The 19,482-nt window shown below is 33.6% G+C and overlaps 1 protein-coding gene across 7 annotated transcripts in view; it reads right to left on the bottom strand.

Annotated features, from left to right (window-relative positions):
* CNOT2 (CCR4-NOT transcription complex subunit 2) overlaps positions 1–19,482 on the bottom strand; it is a gene marked incomplete at both ends in the record, with an annotated part of 70,220 nt that overhangs the window by 19,995 nt on the left and 30,743 nt on the right. For 4 of the 7 annotated variants that reach the window (XM_079715089.1, XM_079715090.1, XM_079715093.1 and 1 more), the window contains 3 exons: positions 1,450–1,632; positions 2,382–2,529; positions 13,181–13,247. In XM_079715089.1, the coding sequence (XP_079571215.1) occupies positions 1,450–1,632; positions 2,382–2,529; positions 13,181–13,247 (398 nt within the window). Of the gene's footprint in view, positions 1–1,449; positions 1,633–2,381; positions 2,530–3,509; positions 3,576–13,180; positions 13,248–19,482 lie in introns of all 7 variants that reach the window. The other 3 variants (XM_079715088.1, XM_079715092.1, XM_079715094.1) reach the window with 3 other exon arrangements.

Genomic DNA, 19,482 nt, shown 5'->3' with positions numbered 1-19,482 from the left:
TCTAAAATGAAAGTATGCATCTTTAACATCAAATAATCTGATAAAAGATGGTGCATTACTGTTATGAGTAAGGTTAAACTGTTTGAAGATGACTGGGTTTTTAATTTTTTGCCTAGATTTATAAAACTAACTATGGCCAAACAATATTTTCATAAAATAATGCAGCTGATAAAACACTCTAGAGAAGAGTAGAAAAGTCAATAGAAGTTCTGTTTAATAGCATGTTAGAACTGCTGATGATACAGGTACCCTCAAACACTGAATAAGTAGTAAGAGATGAAAACATTCCATAACACATACAACTTATCAACAGTAGTAATAAGCAGGGCTTTAGAGACCCATACTTCATTGACAATTTATAAGCAAAGTATTTTAAAAACTAGAATGTGAAAAAATATGGAAAGACAAAAATTTAAACATACATTCAATGAACGATACTACAAGAATGCAGAGAGATGTGTTAAAGCCCAAGAAGTATTATATCATTAGGAAACTCTCAAGGAGATGAGAATTTTGATAACCCTTTACAAAAATAACTTCTGTAAAAATTAAAAGAGCAGTCAAATTATAAAAGTACTCATAAGTCTAAATAAAAGTAAGAATTGGAGGTTATGGGATGAAGATTAAAAAGGAAATGTGCTAATAACCTATTTTAATTCGGAATTTACGAGTACTAGATAAAAGAAAGTGAATTAAATGGCTTTGATGATAGCAACATCCTTTCCCCCCATATTCCCCATTTAAAAAAATGAACAATCAAACTAAAATGCTTTTTTTTTTTACAGTAAAGAAAGCCCTATTGTAGACATAACTCTCATATAAATTACCTGAATAGCTTTAAAATCCTAACAAAATGGGTAACTGTTTTTCATATTGTTAACTATTATTTGCATAGCAGTATACGCAATGACCAGTGCAAAAAGGAGTGAAAAGCAAAAATTCATCTTTTTGTTTTAAATCCCAGGACATGACACTATTTTCAAATACTACAGATGTAGTCTTCAAAAAGTCTTTGTCATGAAGTCTCCAAAGAACAAAACTGAAATTCAGTTGAAAAGGAACTTAACCAAAGCATAAAGAAGCAAGGCAGTAATAGTCAAACATGTCTCCAGTCCTATTCATAGGTATGAAGCTCTTACCACACAGGTGACCAGCCTCATTTAATAGAGGAAGGACATATCAACAAAAATTTGCCGGTTGGCAACCTAAGAACAATCCTTTTCTAACAACAGTAACAAAAAGGCAAACTGATTTTCAAAAGAACATGTCTTTAGTTTGGGAGGTTAAAGTTGTGATGTGTAACAGAAAGAGAAGCTTTGGTCAAAATATATGATGAAACACACTTATAAAACAGAAGTCAAGACTCAAGAACAGAACGTTGAATATGAAAAGGCAAATTTGAAAACACCCAGAAAGAACAATTATACACAGTATCAATAAACATCTTACCTGTTCACAGTAAAAGGCTGTCGAGAAGGCTGCTGCTTTGGCATACATATTATGCTTGGCGAGCTTCTGTTGGGGCTACCTAACCCTGAACTGCTCATGCTATTTGTCCTGCTAGGAATTCCAATGCCCTGACCAACCTGGGAGTGGTTCATCATATTCCTAGGATTCATAGGCAAAATACCCCTGAAAAAGAAGTCCATTACACTAAATAAGCTCTCTACAATCACTCATTAAAATTCTCTGTAAATAATCAATTGGCCTAACCCTAGAATCTCAAATATACTTTCAAATTGCATTGCTAATTTTTATTCATTTAACTCTTTTGTCTGGTCATTTGAAAAGAAAAAAAGCTCTTTGAAAAGCCAAAGTAAACAAACCAACAAGAAAGGGCAAATCACAGAAGAATATATGGTGATATCGAAGATGAGAGAAGTATTGGTGTGACTATGACATAAAATACAAATGTATTTCACATATATATTCAGAATAATTTCATTCCAAATGTATGTCATTCTATCTTCTTCATACTAATATGCACCATTTTTGTAAATCTGTTTTATTTTATTCTCACTAGAGCAATGGATGTGTGGTGAGGGAGCAATAAACAGATTTATCTGAGGAGTGATCTGAAATTGCACATCCTCCTTTGAGGAAGAGAGCTTGCTTTTGAAAAAAGCCCCCCAGGTGGTGATTAATCCTTGATACCCACCCCAGCTAATAACCAGTACACTAGCTGCAAGATAAAAGCATCTTACACTATACTTATCAATTTGCAATGAAATAAAATGAGCATAGGGTATCAACTTTCTTTTCCTCAGTGAAAGGCACTGAACCAGAAAATCAAATAATTAGTTACCTTATTAAAAAACTAAAAAGCTTGCTTAATCTACAAAGATACATTTTGAGAAATATTCTGGTCCATCAATAAATACCTGCTTGGAGATGGAGGCGTGTGAAGTGACATTGTTGGTACCCCTGTTGTTGGCGTGACGTGGCTCGGTAACTGAGTGCCTTGTGATAAGCTGCGATTTAACTGAGGGGTATTGTTGCTCATCCCCCTCATTGGAAGGCCTAGTGCACCTATTAAAAAAATTCAGAAGAAGGAAATTCATTGCCATCAGGAATGAAATTGTTATCCATCTTCTGGAGTTGGTAATTTAAAACATTTTAAAATGACCTAACGTTATTATAATATGCAAATTTTAAATGGAAATATTCATTTCACTCCAAATGGACTCTGATTTTAACAAAAATGTATGTCTGAAATTTAATATTATGAATTTTCATATTGCTTCCATTATTCTATCTTTCATATTTCTTCTTTGCTTTCATATTTCTATCTTCTTTGCATATTTCTATTTTACAATACTGTCTGCCAATGACTATAACAAATTAGATGACTTATGTTTCAAAATAAAAACATTTTGTACAAATATGCCTTTAAGAAATTTGCAATCTTGTGTGTTTTTATGTTTTAAATCATAACTGAGGTACGCAGACATTTAATCCCCACTTTGCTGAAGTAGCTTTAATTTTTATATGATCCTTTTCAAATGCATTTAAGAAAAAGTCTCTATTACTATTTACACATACATACTTCTCAACATTACAATTTTTTACAAACCCAACATAAAATGTCAGCAACTGTTAAAAACTCAACCTGATATAGCTATAAGAGACAAGAATGTATAACATTTTAAAAGATTTCAAAGTACAATGACCTTTATTTGTCTAGTATTTCTGGGGCCAGATGTGGGAATGGATGTGTTCCAATATGTGTATTTTTCAAAACCTACTTGAGGAGTTTACGATTCAGAAACAAAACATTAAAAAGAAAAATTAACCACCTGGGATAAACTTACTGTTTCCTGCCTTGTGTTAATATGAAATATAAATTATTATTTTGTTAATGATTCAGAATAATTATTGTGGATATTTAATGTTATGGATTTTCCCCCCTTTTATCCCTCAAAGCAAGTTTGTTCAGCTATCACTTATTTTGTCATCACACCTGCCTATGGATGTCAATATGCCTCCTTGCCTCCATCTTCCTTACTCACACATTTTGGTGCCTTCTGTTACTAGTCTGTTGTGGAATGGCACATCAGTCAACCAAACATTCTGAACTGGAGGTTAAATAAAAGTGGTAAGATAGAATGAGAGTTAGTGAATAAGTAGAGGACTTTAGCAATAGGGATTTAAAGTGACTCCCTCCCTACTTTTTGGTCTAGTTTTGGGTCCAAGAATTTCAAAGACCTGAATATTTTGAAACTATGACTTCCAAAAATTGGAATATATATATATTATGTTCTGAATATTTTTCTTCAAATATCTCTGCAAATTTATCTTTTTGCATAACAGTAACCTGTTCGTAACAGTAACGCTTTGTAACCTAGGGATACCAGTGAATCCCAAAGATTTCACTGGAATCTGCCAGCTTCAGTACTCAGCTTGCAGCCTAACTGCTTCTCAACTGAACGAAGCCAATAAATCCAACTCAATATAGCTGTTATAGTCTATGTGTACTCATATTCCATGAAGACCTGAGCTTGGTTCTGCATTTCTTTAAGTCACACAAAGGGAACTGATCTAGATCATATGTTGGTTTAGTCATTATATGTATGTCTGGTCACTACAAGTTTTGTGACCATGAGTATACCACTAGCTACAGCCACTTTCTCTGGATCTGGGACAAGATAAGGAAGAACAAGAGATTAAAAAACAGCCTATGTAAGATTTCTTCAGAAGATACCAGTCTTTTCCTTTTCTCAAGCACACTAGTTTTCCTCTTGGCCCTCTAGATGCTCCCATAATGAACCACCAACATGACACTTTTCACATCACTTACTCAACAAACATTTATTGTGTGCCTACTATGTGTCAAGCACCGTGTTAGCTGCTGGGGATACAACAGTGAACAAGATAGAAAAAGCTCCTACCCTCAGGGAGCTTACACCCTTTTCCCTAAATATGCTGGTCTAAAGTCAGCTATAGCTGTGAATTTCCCACAGGAATGTGTTTCTCACAGTTACTGACAACCAAGAAACCTAATCCAATGTTCACATTTTACAGATGCCTGAGCTTCAGATAAGTTAACTGATTTCTCCAAGGTGACACAAAGAACCAAGACTCCTAGTGTTCTTAATGGCAGACCTATGGGAGCCCAATAAAACACTAAATGAGCACCCTTGTGAGTACCTACTGACTTGTAACACCTTTTATCTATTCTTTTTTTTTCTCTTGCTTTCTTTTTCTGAATATGTTTACTTCAAACTTTTTCTAAACCAACATCTCTTAACTCTTCCCTCCATTTTCTTTCTTTTCTTCTCTATAACTGTCAAGTTTTCTTTTCCTCCACATTTACTTTTCCTTCCCATTTCACTCTCTACACCTTCAACATTATAAACATACATGTTCCAAAAAATTGCACCCTTTGGCTCCTCAATAAGCCCTTCTAAAGACTCATGAGATTTGTTTACTTCAACTCTTCATATACTTATTATTCTATGCTGTATTATGAAAATACGTAACTTCAGAAATACTTTAGAGATTGGAGATTATCTGAACATTAGCAAAAAAAAATTTTGGAGAAGGAAACAAGAATGCATAAGGTAATATATTTAGTCATTTAAGGATTGGCACACTTAATTTATAGTGAGGAGAGTAGAGGAAGACAATATGGAATAAAGAACTCAAAGATTAGCATTTACTTTTATTTTTCCTTTAAAAAACACTTGATTTCATAAAAACAGCTAATAAATTCAAAAGCTCTGAGTTGCATTTTATTGAACCTGGTGAGTAGAGAGGAATGCATCAATTTCAAACTGGATCATCAAACCTTGAATACTTTATAATTGAGTTATTTTAAATTCAATTTAAAAACTGAATTCCTTTAAAACATATAGAATTAATACCACTGAGTAGGAACAGAGAAAGATTTATTTCTAGCAAACAAAAATACATGGTCATTAAATTTGAGTTGAGTCAAACTATTACAGCTGGGTACGGGTCAAGGGAGGGAAAATTTTACTTTTACTAGTATAATTAGAAAGATGATAGAAAATTATCTAAAATGTTATACCAAGAAGAAGACATGTAAGCTGAAGGGGTGAAGAGGGGGAATAAAAAAATTAGCTTAAAAAAAAATTTGACACGAAATAACTACAAGTAAGAAAACATAAATATGTATGCCTGAGCTTGTGCACTGGAAGGGCACAAATAGAATTAAATTTTATCAAGCACCTAAGAAATATGTGAAGCACTATGCTACTTCATCTCCTTATAAAAAATTATAGAGAAGGTATTTATCCCCTTTTTATAGACAAGGAATAAAAGAATGACAAAAAAAGTTATAAGGCAGTTTAAAAGGTTAGTTTTGAAGCAAAGTTTTCTTTCTATTTGACAAAGTGATAATAAAGGATAATACCATATTAGAAGGAATACATGAACATATTCTAAGTAGATTCCTACTTCCTATTTGGCAGGGTGCTAAACAAAGAATGAATTGAATTCTTTATTGATCATTTTTCAGAAATCCAAAAGAATATGACCTAAGAAATGTTTCCATAAATTATTTCCATTGCACAAACTGATTAACAGCACATTCCTTAAATAGTTATGGCACGATATGCCACGCTTTATTCAATCTTTTGCTAAAGATTAACAATATTAGTAATAATACAAGTTATAAGAAAAAAAAACAGCAACCAAATCCTTGAATACTCATACTTAAATGAAGTCTCCTGAAATCTTTAAGGAGAAGGGAGACAATTTTTAAATGATGCAAGAGGGCTTAAAGTATCCCCCATTCCATCCCCAAAGCAACTACCTTCCCTAAACTCACTGTCTTGCCCACACATAAAGGGCAACCATCTTCTTACCTCCAACCTGTCCCCATGTCTTCTTACCTCCAACTTGTCCTGAACCTAGCTGGTTAATCTTCCCTGTAACACCATTTCATTATACAATTTCCTTCATTAAAATCAAAGTATTTTAGGGATAGAAAAGTCTCCAGAGAGTATCCAACCAAGTTACAGATGAAGATCATTTCAACTTAATTATAAATGAACTAACGTCAGGCATTAAGTGACTTGCCCAAGATCACAAAAAATGAAGAATAAAAACCATGATCCAGGGACTTCCCTGGTGGTCCAGTGGTTAAGACTCTGCGCTTCCACTGCAGGGGGCATGAGATTGATCCCTGGTCAGGGAACTAAGATCCTGCATGCTGCTGATGCAGCAAAACCCCCCAAAAAACAAAAAATACAAAGCAAAAAACCACACACACAAAAACAAACAAACAAACAAACCCGTGATCCAATTTCTTGACTCTAATTTCAATACCTTTTTTCAACGAATCACACTTTCTGCTTCTTGAAGTAGTTGCTATCCTTCACATCACGTGGGAAACTTTAATATCTGGGTCCCACACCCAGAAACTGTGACTTAGTCTGGGTCTGGGAAATTCATGGGCAGTGGGATTTTTTTTAACTCTTTAGGTGTTTCTAGAAGGGCAGTCAGGGTTGAGAATCACTGTTCTAAAATTAAATCCAATCACAGTGTAGTCTTTAAAATGCTCTGTCAAGACCCAAAAGATTCTTCTAATCTTTATTTTTCCCAGCTTTATTGAGAAATAACTGACATAATATACTCTTCTAATCAATTTTAATACTTTACTCACCCCGATACAAACTCTTTTTAGATACCACATACTTGACTTACAGTCTTCTTTGTAATTTCCCTAGTCCCCTCCCCAAAATATGCCCCGGTATCTTTACTCATATCCTTCTCCCCACCTAGAATACTTTCCCTCCTCTTGTTCTACAGAGATATACAAGACTACTTAAAAAAGAAAACAACCCCCCCCCCCAAAAACAAACTGCTATGATCAAGATGTTTACATGCAGTACATGTACAGTGTACTTGGTGTATATGGGGGCAACACTCAGACATGAAAGCAGAATGAATGTGGGATCAGAACATGTTTCCTAGACAATACTGTACATGAACTGAATAATGAAAGAGACCTAGCCAGGCATTTGGTGGTGGTGATGAGGAGTCAGGGGAATAAAAATGTCACACCAGTTCGGTCTGAGAAAACTGCAAGATATATGAAAATGAGGACAAGTGATATGCCTGGAGGAAGAGTGGGCTTACCTTCTGGGTAGTAAGGATGTATGAGACAAGCATGGATGGAGCTAACCTGGCTTCAAAACCCTCAACTATGAGAAGTTGCTGCTGTGTTAGAACCAGCCGGGAGTCCCAAACATCTGGCTGGATCTTTACAGCAGGTGGCACTCCATCTGTGGAACAGCTGTGTGAATCTCCTATATATACTTTGTACTCCTCCTCCTCAACCTAAATTTGCATGATACATTAGGAGCACCCTTTCACAAAGTAACGCAGGTCTCTAACCTTAGAGATCATCCTTGATCCCTCTCTTTCATATCCCACATCCCCAAATCATATTAGCTCTATGTCCAAAATATCCCAAACCTAACCATTTCTCAACACCTCCAGCACTAGTCCAAAGCCACCCTACTTTCCTGCCTGGACTACTGCACTAATTGTCTTTCTCTTTTTCTTGTCACTGTCCCTCCTCCACTCAGTCCATTTTCTACACAGCAAGGTGATCTTTTAAAAATGAAGCTGTATCTGAAAATCCTTCCCATTAAACTTAGAATAAATCCAAATGCTTTACCAAATCTTTACAAGACTCCATGACCTGACACCTGCTACCCATTAACCTTCCACTTTCTTTGTTCATTATACTGGCCCTCTCATTCATCTTTTAACACACGAAGTTCATTCTTATATTCTCATGAGTAAGACCATTTGCATTTGCTGTTGTCTGTACCTGAAAAGCTCTTCCCCAGATCTTTCCAAGCGTTTCCACTTCTCAACAGACTGGTTTCCATTCAAATACTACCGCCTCAGAGACAGCCTCTTTGCCTGCTCGAAAACTACTGATCCCATCCACTCATCCATTAACCTGACAATTTTTTATAGTACTTATTATCAGAATCATATTATTTACTAAGTAAATAAATTTATTTGTATGCTTATCCCCTGACTTCCTTCATTAAAATATAAGCTCCATGAAAGCAGGAACTTTGTTATTTGCCATACTCTTCAATCCTGGAATAATTCTTCACTCATGGTAGGTACTAGATAAATAACACAATAAATGAATAAATCCTATCATAATGCCTTAGTCAGCAGACTCTTGGAATCTGTGGATTTAACATATGCAGTTTCTACTGTGTGCAAATTGCTTCCTAGGGTCATGACATTCAGTAAGTAACATGTAGCACCCAGGTTTCAAAGAAACTGCTGTTCTCAACTCATGTTCACATAGTAAAACTTACAAAGTAAGGCAATCCTGGCTCTACTACTTACTCCCTAGGCAAGTCCCTTAACCTTTAATCGGGTTGTTGTGAAGATTAAATGAGTTTATATTTATATCAAGTACTTAACATAGCACCTGACACATAGAAAATACCGAATAACTATTAGCTTTTGGGGAGTGAGGGTCGGGTGGGGGGATGAAACGTGCCTATGAAAAGAAAATCAACAGGTGGTCCTAAAGGTAAGATAAAATGAGATAGTCTAATGAAGTAATAATGGTTTTCACCTATAAATAGTTGTTTTCTGGGGGAAAAGAGTATGTTATAGCTGCGTTCTTGAACTTAAAAAGTAGCAAATATCTTGAGATAGATTCCATAAAATTGTGAAGATTTGTACTTCTTGGCTGAAACCAATGTAACAGCCTAATAGATTTCCCTTGTCTTGATAAAGCAAACCACTCAAAAATTTATCCCATGCTGTAGATTTTGTTCCCACTACTGAAACAACCTTACTCATGGTCTCTTCAAGGGCAATGTCAAACATGACCTCATCTGTAAATCCTGTCCTGATCATTTAAGGTATGTGATTACTCCTACCTTTCAAGTATCCAGAAAACTCTGTACTTCTTCCTCTATTTTGTAGGAAAATAACTTGTGTATTTATCCTACTAGATTATATATAAGGACCATATCTTGTTCATCATGCATTCAACAAACATTCAGTGAGTGCCTATCGTGTACAGAGTATTGAGGATACAAAGGCAATGAAGACGTGCAATAAATAAATGCAGCAACACCGAAGGCATATATACACTGTACAGAGATGGCATAAAAGAGAATGCTCTCTTCTACAACACATCTGCAGTCTCTAGCATGATGTAATATATATGGTAGGCACTCAAAAATATCTGTTAAACTCAATTCCTACCTCCTTTTTGAACCTTTCCCATACCACTGTAGCTTACTGTGCTTTTCTCTCCAATCTGCAAGTCTGTCCATATCATTCAACATGATGCCTTTTACCCTATGGTATTTAACACTTTGCATATAAATATGTCTTGACCTCCCCAACTATAAAATGCTTCTAGAGAGCAAGAACTCCCAGGGCGTTCATTATTAATTCAAGTATCTGTTAAATGATCCTATTTCCTAAAAGCTACCAAAATGTGTCACATGCCTAACTATACTGTCAACAGTATTATTTCTGAACCATTCCACCTGTGCTCTGGCTCTCCACAAAACAAGTAGCTTTCATATATGTATTCTTAAAATAGGAGGTCAAAGGGATGTTGTTGAAAGCATAAGGCTATGCCACTGCTTTTAAGCCAGGAGTCCAGATACCAGAAAGAGAAGTTTATTTCCTTTCCCAGCTAGTGGTCTGGGTCCTCTGAGAATTCAGACACAAATGTATATAATGGATTCATTCAGACAGCTAGTTAACCTATGTGGCTAGATTATAGGCATATAAGAAGTACTCCTTTTTCTCAAATCCTCCAAGGCCCTAAATCCTGTTGGTAAGAAAGAAAAAGTCACACCAACGATACTACCACTTAATTTCAATGCATTGACTATCCAGGGGAAATTAATTCCTGGCTCTCTGTTCATTCCCATCTAGTACACAGCTTCAGGGAGCCCGGGGGTCTTTAAACCTAGACAGTGTACTTAAAATCTTACGCACAAGTAGAGAACAAGTAGAGAACATCATGCAACTTGAATACAAGATTCCATTCACCAGCTTCTACAGTTACCACTTGATGCACAGTAGTCACATAAACCCTTGGATGAAAAGTTACATATTTGGATACAACTATACTGTACTAGAACCCATGATCACACAAGCTCCTAATCCAGCATTTTCTGGGTACCCTTGTGTACTATACAATCACTTCCACCCAAATCCGGCAAAAAGTCACTTTAAGCAGCTCTGTATCCATTCCAAGAGGAATTCCTTCCCTTGTTTTAAACTCAGTGAGTCTCAGTTTTGAAGAGGGCACTCTTCCTTCTCCACCTCTAATCTCTCTGATCATCAAGAACACAAAACAGATAGTAAACCTCCATTTTAATGGCTCAAATTCCTACTGAACTTTGCCAATCTGAATACAGAGTTAATGGTGGTACTCAATACACTTGCGGGGCAAAAGAACTTTGTAATATCAAGCCCAATGCACAATTAAAGTTAGCTGCCATAAGAATAACATCATGAATCTATTCCCACCTACTTATTCTATCTCCCCATCCTTTATTAAATAAGGTCAGCCCCTCAAGTTTTATCTTTCTGACTTACTTATACTACCAAAGCCCTGACCCTCAAGTCCTACATGGTAGCTGGTGTTCTCCTCTCTGAGAAGGTGTGTGTTCAAACTACTTACCAGCTGAAAGACTTATCTGGCCCTGTCAGGTCTATCCTAACAGACAGAGACTAGGAATTCAGGCTCTGTTTTATTTTATTTTATTTTACTAGTTGTAGCTTCTAGATCTGTGACTAGAAAGGAATAACTGTACCCTGACTTGAGACATTTCAGTTTCAGTTGATCTAAGGTTCATTTTAAAAAATAATACCTACAATGTCAGTTAATAGAGTGAGCTATGAATTGAAAATGCTGGTTCATCAATGCTACAATAATAAAGCCATTTATTATACTAAACTCCAACAGGAAATATTTGTCATATGTAACTTCTTTTTAAATTACTAAGTACCTTAAAATACTTTTCCTAATGAAAATAACTTTGCTCATTTATTAATCTTTGTATATCCTTAACCATCAGCACAATCATGTACACAAATTAAATCAATAAATGTCTACCTTACCAATGAAATAACCATATTCCAAACCTAATCCATTCTATAACTTAGCCCAATTATAACTTCACATTTGTAGGTTAAAAAAATTAGATCAGATTTTCAAAGACCATATAGCTGATTATATTGTAAAATAATTGCTATTCTCCTTCATTAAATAACCTTGGATTCTCAAATATAACTTTTCTCTATTCCATTATCTACTTTCTGCTGTGATAAATTGTGGGCTTTAAAAAGAAAGCAATGTAAGTTCTTTGCAGTTTCTCTATAGAAATAAAGGGTAGCTTTAAAATTTAACTAGATATTTCGAATGTAAGGGTTACCAGAAAGGTGAAAGTAGTAGGCTTCAAACAAAAACAGTCCAAACGAAACAAACTGCTAGCTAATAATATTCCCTCAATAACTAGAATGAACATTTGCTGATAAATAAGCAACATCTTTTTTGTGTAATAAAAGGCTTAAAAATGTTTTCTACTTAACTGGAGGAAAACTAGTATCTGTAATTAATAATTTTCCCTACTAATTCTGTACTAACAAAATTGTGTTTCATAGCAAAAAGAATGCCACAAGAGGTAGAGAGAAAAAAAATAGATGGAAACTATATTTGTCTAACAAAGTAAGTTTTTTCCCCTTACTAAATTTCAAAATAAAATTGAAGGGTAAAGTGGTATGACAAACTACTCTTATATCTATCAAAACTTTGCCTTTTATTATACTGGGAAAGACTTACAAATCACATAACTGATTTTTATTTGAAGCTGGTTAAATTATTTGGTCATCAGATTGTCTGCTTCAGTTACCCTATTATTCTGTAATCTTTGATGGGAATTTACATCCCTTTTAACACTTCCCTCCCACTACAGAGATGAGAGATCAGCAGTCTCTGACATTAAAAGATATGACAAATCTTATTAATATATAAAAGTTTGGAAAATTAATTTAAAAAAGGGAAAATTTTATAATTTAGTTTTATAAAAATTATGTCATAATAATAGTTAACATTTATTGAGCGCTTACTATGCGCCAGGCACTGTGCTGAGAGCTATAAAAGTATTACAACACATAAAAGAAATAAAATCTCGTATATGGAAAAAGCTTTGAACTGTTAGTCAAAAACAGAGATTGTATACCCAGACTGAGCCAAAGTAAAAGAAGTATTTGCTAAACAAAGAGAACATTTCACAAACTGCTAGGTAATGGGCTTACATTAATAATAAGACCAAAAAACACAAACAAAACAACCTACTTAACTGACCAATCAAAAACCTTTAACTTCCTCCAACTGAAAACATAGAGAATGTCTATTTTTAATTTGTTTAGCATATCTTCTTCAAAAATACTGCAAAGGAACATACACATACAAAAGATGAAGAAATAAATTTTGATCTACCCTGTATCCAAATAATTTTGAATTAGAAAGGTCTGAAATAATGAGGTTTTCTGCTAAGTAAAATAAGAAAAACTGAAAATTAAATATCTTTCCTTTTAAACCCTAGAATAAACCCACAAGGGCAGCATTATTCTTTATTTGGTAGTTATTTTTTTCTTTAAATAAAGTATCCCAGAATAAATACAAAATTCTTACTTTGTTGCCCGTATAAACTTGCCCCAAACTGAGACAGCTGACCTGATGTAGATGGTGATGCCAGCATCTAGAAACAAATTAATTATATTAGAGCATAAAGAAAGTACACAGAACATTGCACTGACATTTTACAAATCTGTACAACATATCATAATATGTGAGAATCAAATCCATATTTCCCAATCTTCAGAAAAACAAAAACAAACACTGCATAATAAATTTCATGTTACTTAAGCACGTATCACAATTGCATGACATCAAACTATGCAAATAAAATTAATTTTTGATCACTGCAAAGTTTTTTTTTCCCCAGTTACTCTAAATGAAACTATGACAGCATCATTACCTCACTTTAAAAAAAAGCAAACTAGGCTAACAAATACATGAAGACAGTACTTCAAAAAGTCTAAATTTAAGTAAAATTACTTGATTCTTAAATAATATATTAAGCTAAATTCTAAATTCAGTTTATTAAAGTTGAAAATAAAATTACCTAAATAGAAAAGTTTTGTATTTTGTAATAGTTACTGATTTTTATATAGAAATGTGTATCAAATGGGTAGAAAAATCTAACAAACATACACACAACCAGGTATGTGGAGAGGTGATACAGTACCAAAGGACAAACCCAAAATACTTACAAATATGTATAGACATGGTATATAATGTACATTGCATGTACATTCATGGCACTTGTGTACAATGCCTTTCAATTTTTTGCATCATCTTTTTTTCCTAGAATAAAAATTCTTTGAAGCCATGTTATATTCATTTTTTACTTCTTCATAGAGACTAGCACTGTATGGGGCAGTGCTATAAAAAACTAGATACTTAAACTGAGTAAATGAAAATGTGTACGTGTAAGTGCATGTCTGTATATTCCCTGTCTTATATTAAGCAACCATCAAAACACCATAATTAAATAAGACGAGCTACGTCATCAAAAGGGTTATAATCTAGTGGAAGGACAGAATGAATTACACAACTAATTATGTTTCAAGGCACAGTGTGGTAAGTGCTCTTAAGGAAGTATAAAGTATCACTGGAGGAAGATATTTCTAAAAAAGGGTGAGGTAACAGGAATACTTCGTAGAATGGTAACATCTGATGTGGGTACAGATGAGGGGTTTTCCAGTGTGAGAATATGCAGTGAGTGCGATAAAAGTTAGTGACATGATTAGAATACAAACAAAATAAGAAACATCAGTGACTGAACAACAGGGTAATTAGGGAAGGGAGATAAGGCCTACCCTACGCACACTGGGGAATAGAAGAATGGGAAATAAAAGAGTGATGGGACCAGATGCAAAAAATCTTCTTAAATGTTATGCAAAGATGGCTACTAACTATGGCGATAAAGAGAAAATATAATTTTAAGCCAGGAAGTGACATGATCAAACGGTGCTTTGGTAAGATAATTCCAACAGCAAAACTGGATGGAAATGGTAAGATACTAAGCTAGAACAGGAGAACTGCGACTACGAAGGAGTCCTATTGAAATGGTTGAGATATAGGGGAAAAGAGATGGGTGGAGAATCACCAGACAGGGAACTATCAGAGGCCTCTCTGATTTCCAGTGAAGAACTGGGATGACATTGACCGCAGTAGGAAAGCCAGGGGGAAAAATATTTAAACAGTAGAGGTTTATACAATACACATTTCATGCTATTTTCATGTCAAAATTCTAAATTGTTTTAATTATTCTGAAATTCACAGAAGTTTTTATACAACAGTAGCTTTAAACTAATGACATACACCAGACTCTTCTGGGGTTGGGCTAAGTTACTACTCTAAACACAGCAGTATTTAAATATAGTAACAAATTTTCTAAAAAAGCATCAAACCTTATAAATATTCCTTCTGAAATATGGAGGGTATACAATATAAACAGTTAAACTGAAAGAATTCGCATTTTATGCCTGACCAAGTTCTTCTGTTAGGTACAATTATCGTTACTATTACCACATAACCGCAAATATTTTAAGCACATTAAAGGTTCATTTCTAAATTGCAAGAACAAGATCAAAGAACATATGTAACATACAATGAAGCTTTAGTTGGTGACAGAAGGTAAAATGTTTATAATAAAATGCCTTAACAATCATGATTTTCTGTTAACAATCATGATTTTCTGATGCCTTAACAATCATGATTTCCTGTTATCATTATAAGCTATAAACAAAAGTAAAGGAGTATAGTTTCCAAAGGCTTCACATAGAAGATGCTGGCCAGCATGAATCCGTGACTTAGAATGATCCATAATGTGAACATTCTAGAATGGACCACTAAAAATTTTACTTTTCCTAGAAATGTGTATGTTTATTGAGCACATAACTCCAAAGAACAGACATTTTATAGTCTACTTTCTCACAAAGGTTATACATCCACAAATGAGTTAATAGGTATGCCAAAATATCACTCCTCTCAGCACTGGGAGATAAAGTAGAGAAGACGACACAACATGAAGGTAAAGGGGGAATGGCACCCTGGGCCAAATATTTGAGTCGAAGAGCAGCAGGGTGACCCATTTACCAGTATGACATATTAAATATTATCATTTTCTCTATGTGTGAGTACATAAAGAAGGTTAGTAAACAATGCTTTACAGAAACATGAAAGCAGTCTGTTTAATGGTTTGTAATCTTCACAACACCCAAGTAAAATAAGCAATGATCAGCTATACAAACCAATGTTAAAATGACTGCTTCAAAATGTGTCAAAAATGCAAATATATAATTTCTTATAAAATCAATCCTAGCAGTATGTATTTTTAAACTCTGAAAGCATGCTTCATGAAATATATCAGTGCTAAAAATGGATTTTAAAATGGATTTAACATACAATGAAGGAATATGGGGTAGAAACGCTATTTACAAGCGCAAAGAAAATACACAAGAAATGTACTCTGGCACAGAAATAACTACAATTAACAGATGATAGAAAATTTATATAATTTTTTAACTGCTGAAAGTTAATTGTATAAAGGTAAATTTCTTAGAAAAATATAGAACTTTAGATCAAGAGACATATTAGAGTAGGGAATATAAGCATAAGTGGAAAGAGCCTGGCTTTGAGTCAGAAAAAAATCTAGGTTTGAATCCTGATTCTGCCTCTTACCTATGGGAGAGCCGAGCCTCTGTTTCCTTCCTGTAAGATGGAAATAACACTACCTACCTTATAGAGTTGAAGTGAAGACTAAATAAGATATACACATATTAAGTGTTCAATAAATGGTAGCAGCTGCTGCTAGTAATCTAAACTTCCTCCCAATTCAGGAATCTCATTAATAGCAATCAGAGGGGCAGCCTTCGGGGAATTTATTGAATAGTACCCTAATTTTATATTCATTTTTGCTTAAGAAGCTAAAGAAAGAAGTTTATCAAATGAATTCTAGATAAAATAGGGAGCAGAACTTGTGTTCTTAGAGGGGGAAAATAGTAGAAAAAGATTAAATGTCACACAATCAGTAGAATGCTGAAACCAATAAGCAGGTTACTGTGTTCCCAGTCTAAAACCATTATCACAACTATATTCTTCCTCATTTCTCAAACAGTCTATAATACAACACTTCATTCAAACAACAATACAAACCAGGAAGCAACTAGAAGAAACAGTAATGTAATACAAGTTATTTTCCTGACTCAACAAAGAGCTCCTTTATCCTTTTGCTTAATATACAGAATATCAAGGAAATCAACAAGTTAGAAACTGTATTTCTAAAATTATTTCCACTGTTACCTGATATAATTCTGAAATCCATGACCAAAAAAACTCTAAAATTATATTGTTTTACAAAATGTATATTTGAAAAACTTAATAATAGGCCAATCTGGCTCCTTCCAGCAATCCATAACAGGAAAGAAGTGTTAATTATTCTATCCCCCTCACGCTTTCCAATAGTGATCACCTCTCACAATTATTCCCACCAATAAAATGTACCTTCAATCACAAAACCTATTTCAAGAAACATTAAAATCAGTATGGTCAAGAAATAATTTTCTACATAAAAAATGACTTCAAAATGCAACAAAGTTTTATTAAATAAAAATTCCCTGACCACAAAAGCAATTTTAAAATGAAATATATGTTTTTAAGTGTTCCTTAAAAATTCATTGTACAATATATTTAAAGGTATGGTGATAATATAATTCCTAGCATTCTGTTATTTATTCCAGGATGAAAACAACAAAGAAATATGATTTTGACTATATCATATCTCAAACAGAAAAAACAAAGAAAGAAAGTTTTAAATCTACATAGAATCTGAAAAACATTTAAAAATTAAAAACAGTATGGTTAAAAAAATAAAAAACCATTGAAGTCAGAATGAAATCTAGTACACAAAAAGAAAGACTATTAGAAGATAATATATTAAAAAGACCAAAAGAAGAAAGGGACAAGAGAGGAAGCAGGCAGAAAAACAAAATAGTCAATAAGTCATAGGACCTGGTAGCTTATGAATCAGAAATCAATAACAAATTATGAGTTTACCAGATAGTTCAAGTAATTTTGATTAAAACATTAAGTTTTCAAAAATAACATTTTCAGAAAGTGTAATATATGCTGAAATAGTCAATGTAATTAATTCCTATAGAACATTTAACATTCAAAACATACTAAAGAAAGTATGGCAAGGAAGATCTCTATATTATATTGTCTGAATCTTAGGTTAGAGCCAAAGCACAAATTTAAAGGCATATTAAAGGCTCTTAATATGCATTGCTAAACTGTTTTCTACAAAGTTTGTATTAATTATGCTTCCAAAGCAGTTACTTCAATGTTCCCTCACAGATAATGGCTACTCTTCCACTTAAAAACAAAAACCAAAAAACCAAACAACAACAAAAACCCTCTTTGCTAGTATGAGAGGAATAAAATGGTATTTTCTGACTATGATTTTTTATGATTGTTATTACTGGATGAAAACTTCTCTTATTATTTTTGTAGATGTATCAAAATTTGTTATATCTTTTAAGTATATCATTTTAACTCCCTTTTATAAATAGGCTTTTATCTTTAAAATACAGAGTTTGAAGATTATTTAAATGGCAATGAATTTAAGAAATTTTAGAACACTGCCTTCAAATCATTTGACATTTAATTCTAATTTCTTTAAAGTCTGATTTATTTACATTTAACTCTATTAGGTTATTGTTGCCATATAAAATTGACATACTTATATACATTCAAATTAAAAGTTTTAAAGGTTATTTTTGAGTTTTTTAGGTAAACAATCGTATCTGCAAATATTAATTTTGTTATTTTCAATATCAACTCATTTCCTTCCCTTTCTCTAACAAAAAGACTCAGTAAGAGCCCACTATCTCCTACACCTTATAATAAGTTCTAAGAACACAGCAGTAAACTAGAGAGGCAAGGTCCTTGCCTTTGTTAAACTTAAATTCTAGTGGAGGAGACAGGAGAATACATAATTAATAAATACATACTTCAGGAAGAGATAGTTGCTGTAACTGTTAAAATGCAAGAAAGAAGTTAGGATATAGTAGTAGTAGTACTGATAGTATATACAAGGCTACTTAGGAAAAGAGTGCTCAGAAAGGCTTCTCGGTAAGATAGATTAACAGATACCTGGATGTAGTGAGAGAGAATACCATGTGAAGATCTGAAAAAACTAAGCGCAAGGTCCTGAGACAGAAACAAATTCAACGAGCTAGAGAGTCAGCCAGGATGACTCTCTATGTAGTTAAACACTAATCATGAGGAGGACAATAATGGTGATAGAAGGTATCCTTATTTTATACTAGATTTTAACAAAATATTTATTATAAATTGGCCTGAGAGAAATCCTAGTTGCCATAATTGCTGTAGGCTAACACAAGTATGAAAGTTAGGTACAAGTTCAAAATGGTTGCCATTTGTCAAAACAAGGAAGTAGTCTAATCAGTTTCATGAGTTTTTTTTTTTAAAGTAAGGATAGGTGCTACATTTCATGTCTTTACAGCACATATTAAAACAAGGGAAAAGATGTTCCCACAAGTTTGTGTGTCTAAAATAATCATGCTTAAGAATCACCAAATGAGTGCAACAAAGGCTCAAAAGACTAGAAAATACGTTAGCAATCAAAATACAGATATAATTTTTAAGAAAACCCTAAAATTGCTTAGATTATACCGCCCCCAAACAGTTGTCTATTGTGTCTTATATGAATGTTTTTCATTTTCTATGTCTCTAAAAAAAGATTATAATTAAAAACAAATAATTAAAAATCACACAACTACATGATACAGGAACTATCAGTATCCAAGCTTTACATATAGATAAGGAAACCAAGGAAGAGGTCA

Source organism: Hyperoodon ampullatus (assembly GCF_949752795.1).
Source record: "Hyperoodon ampullatus genome assembly, chromosome: 11".
NCBI lineage: Eukaryota > Metazoa > Chordata > Mammalia > Artiodactyla > Ziphiidae > Hyperoodon > Hyperoodon ampullatus.
This window is presented reverse-complemented; position numbering and strand designations above follow the sequence as displayed.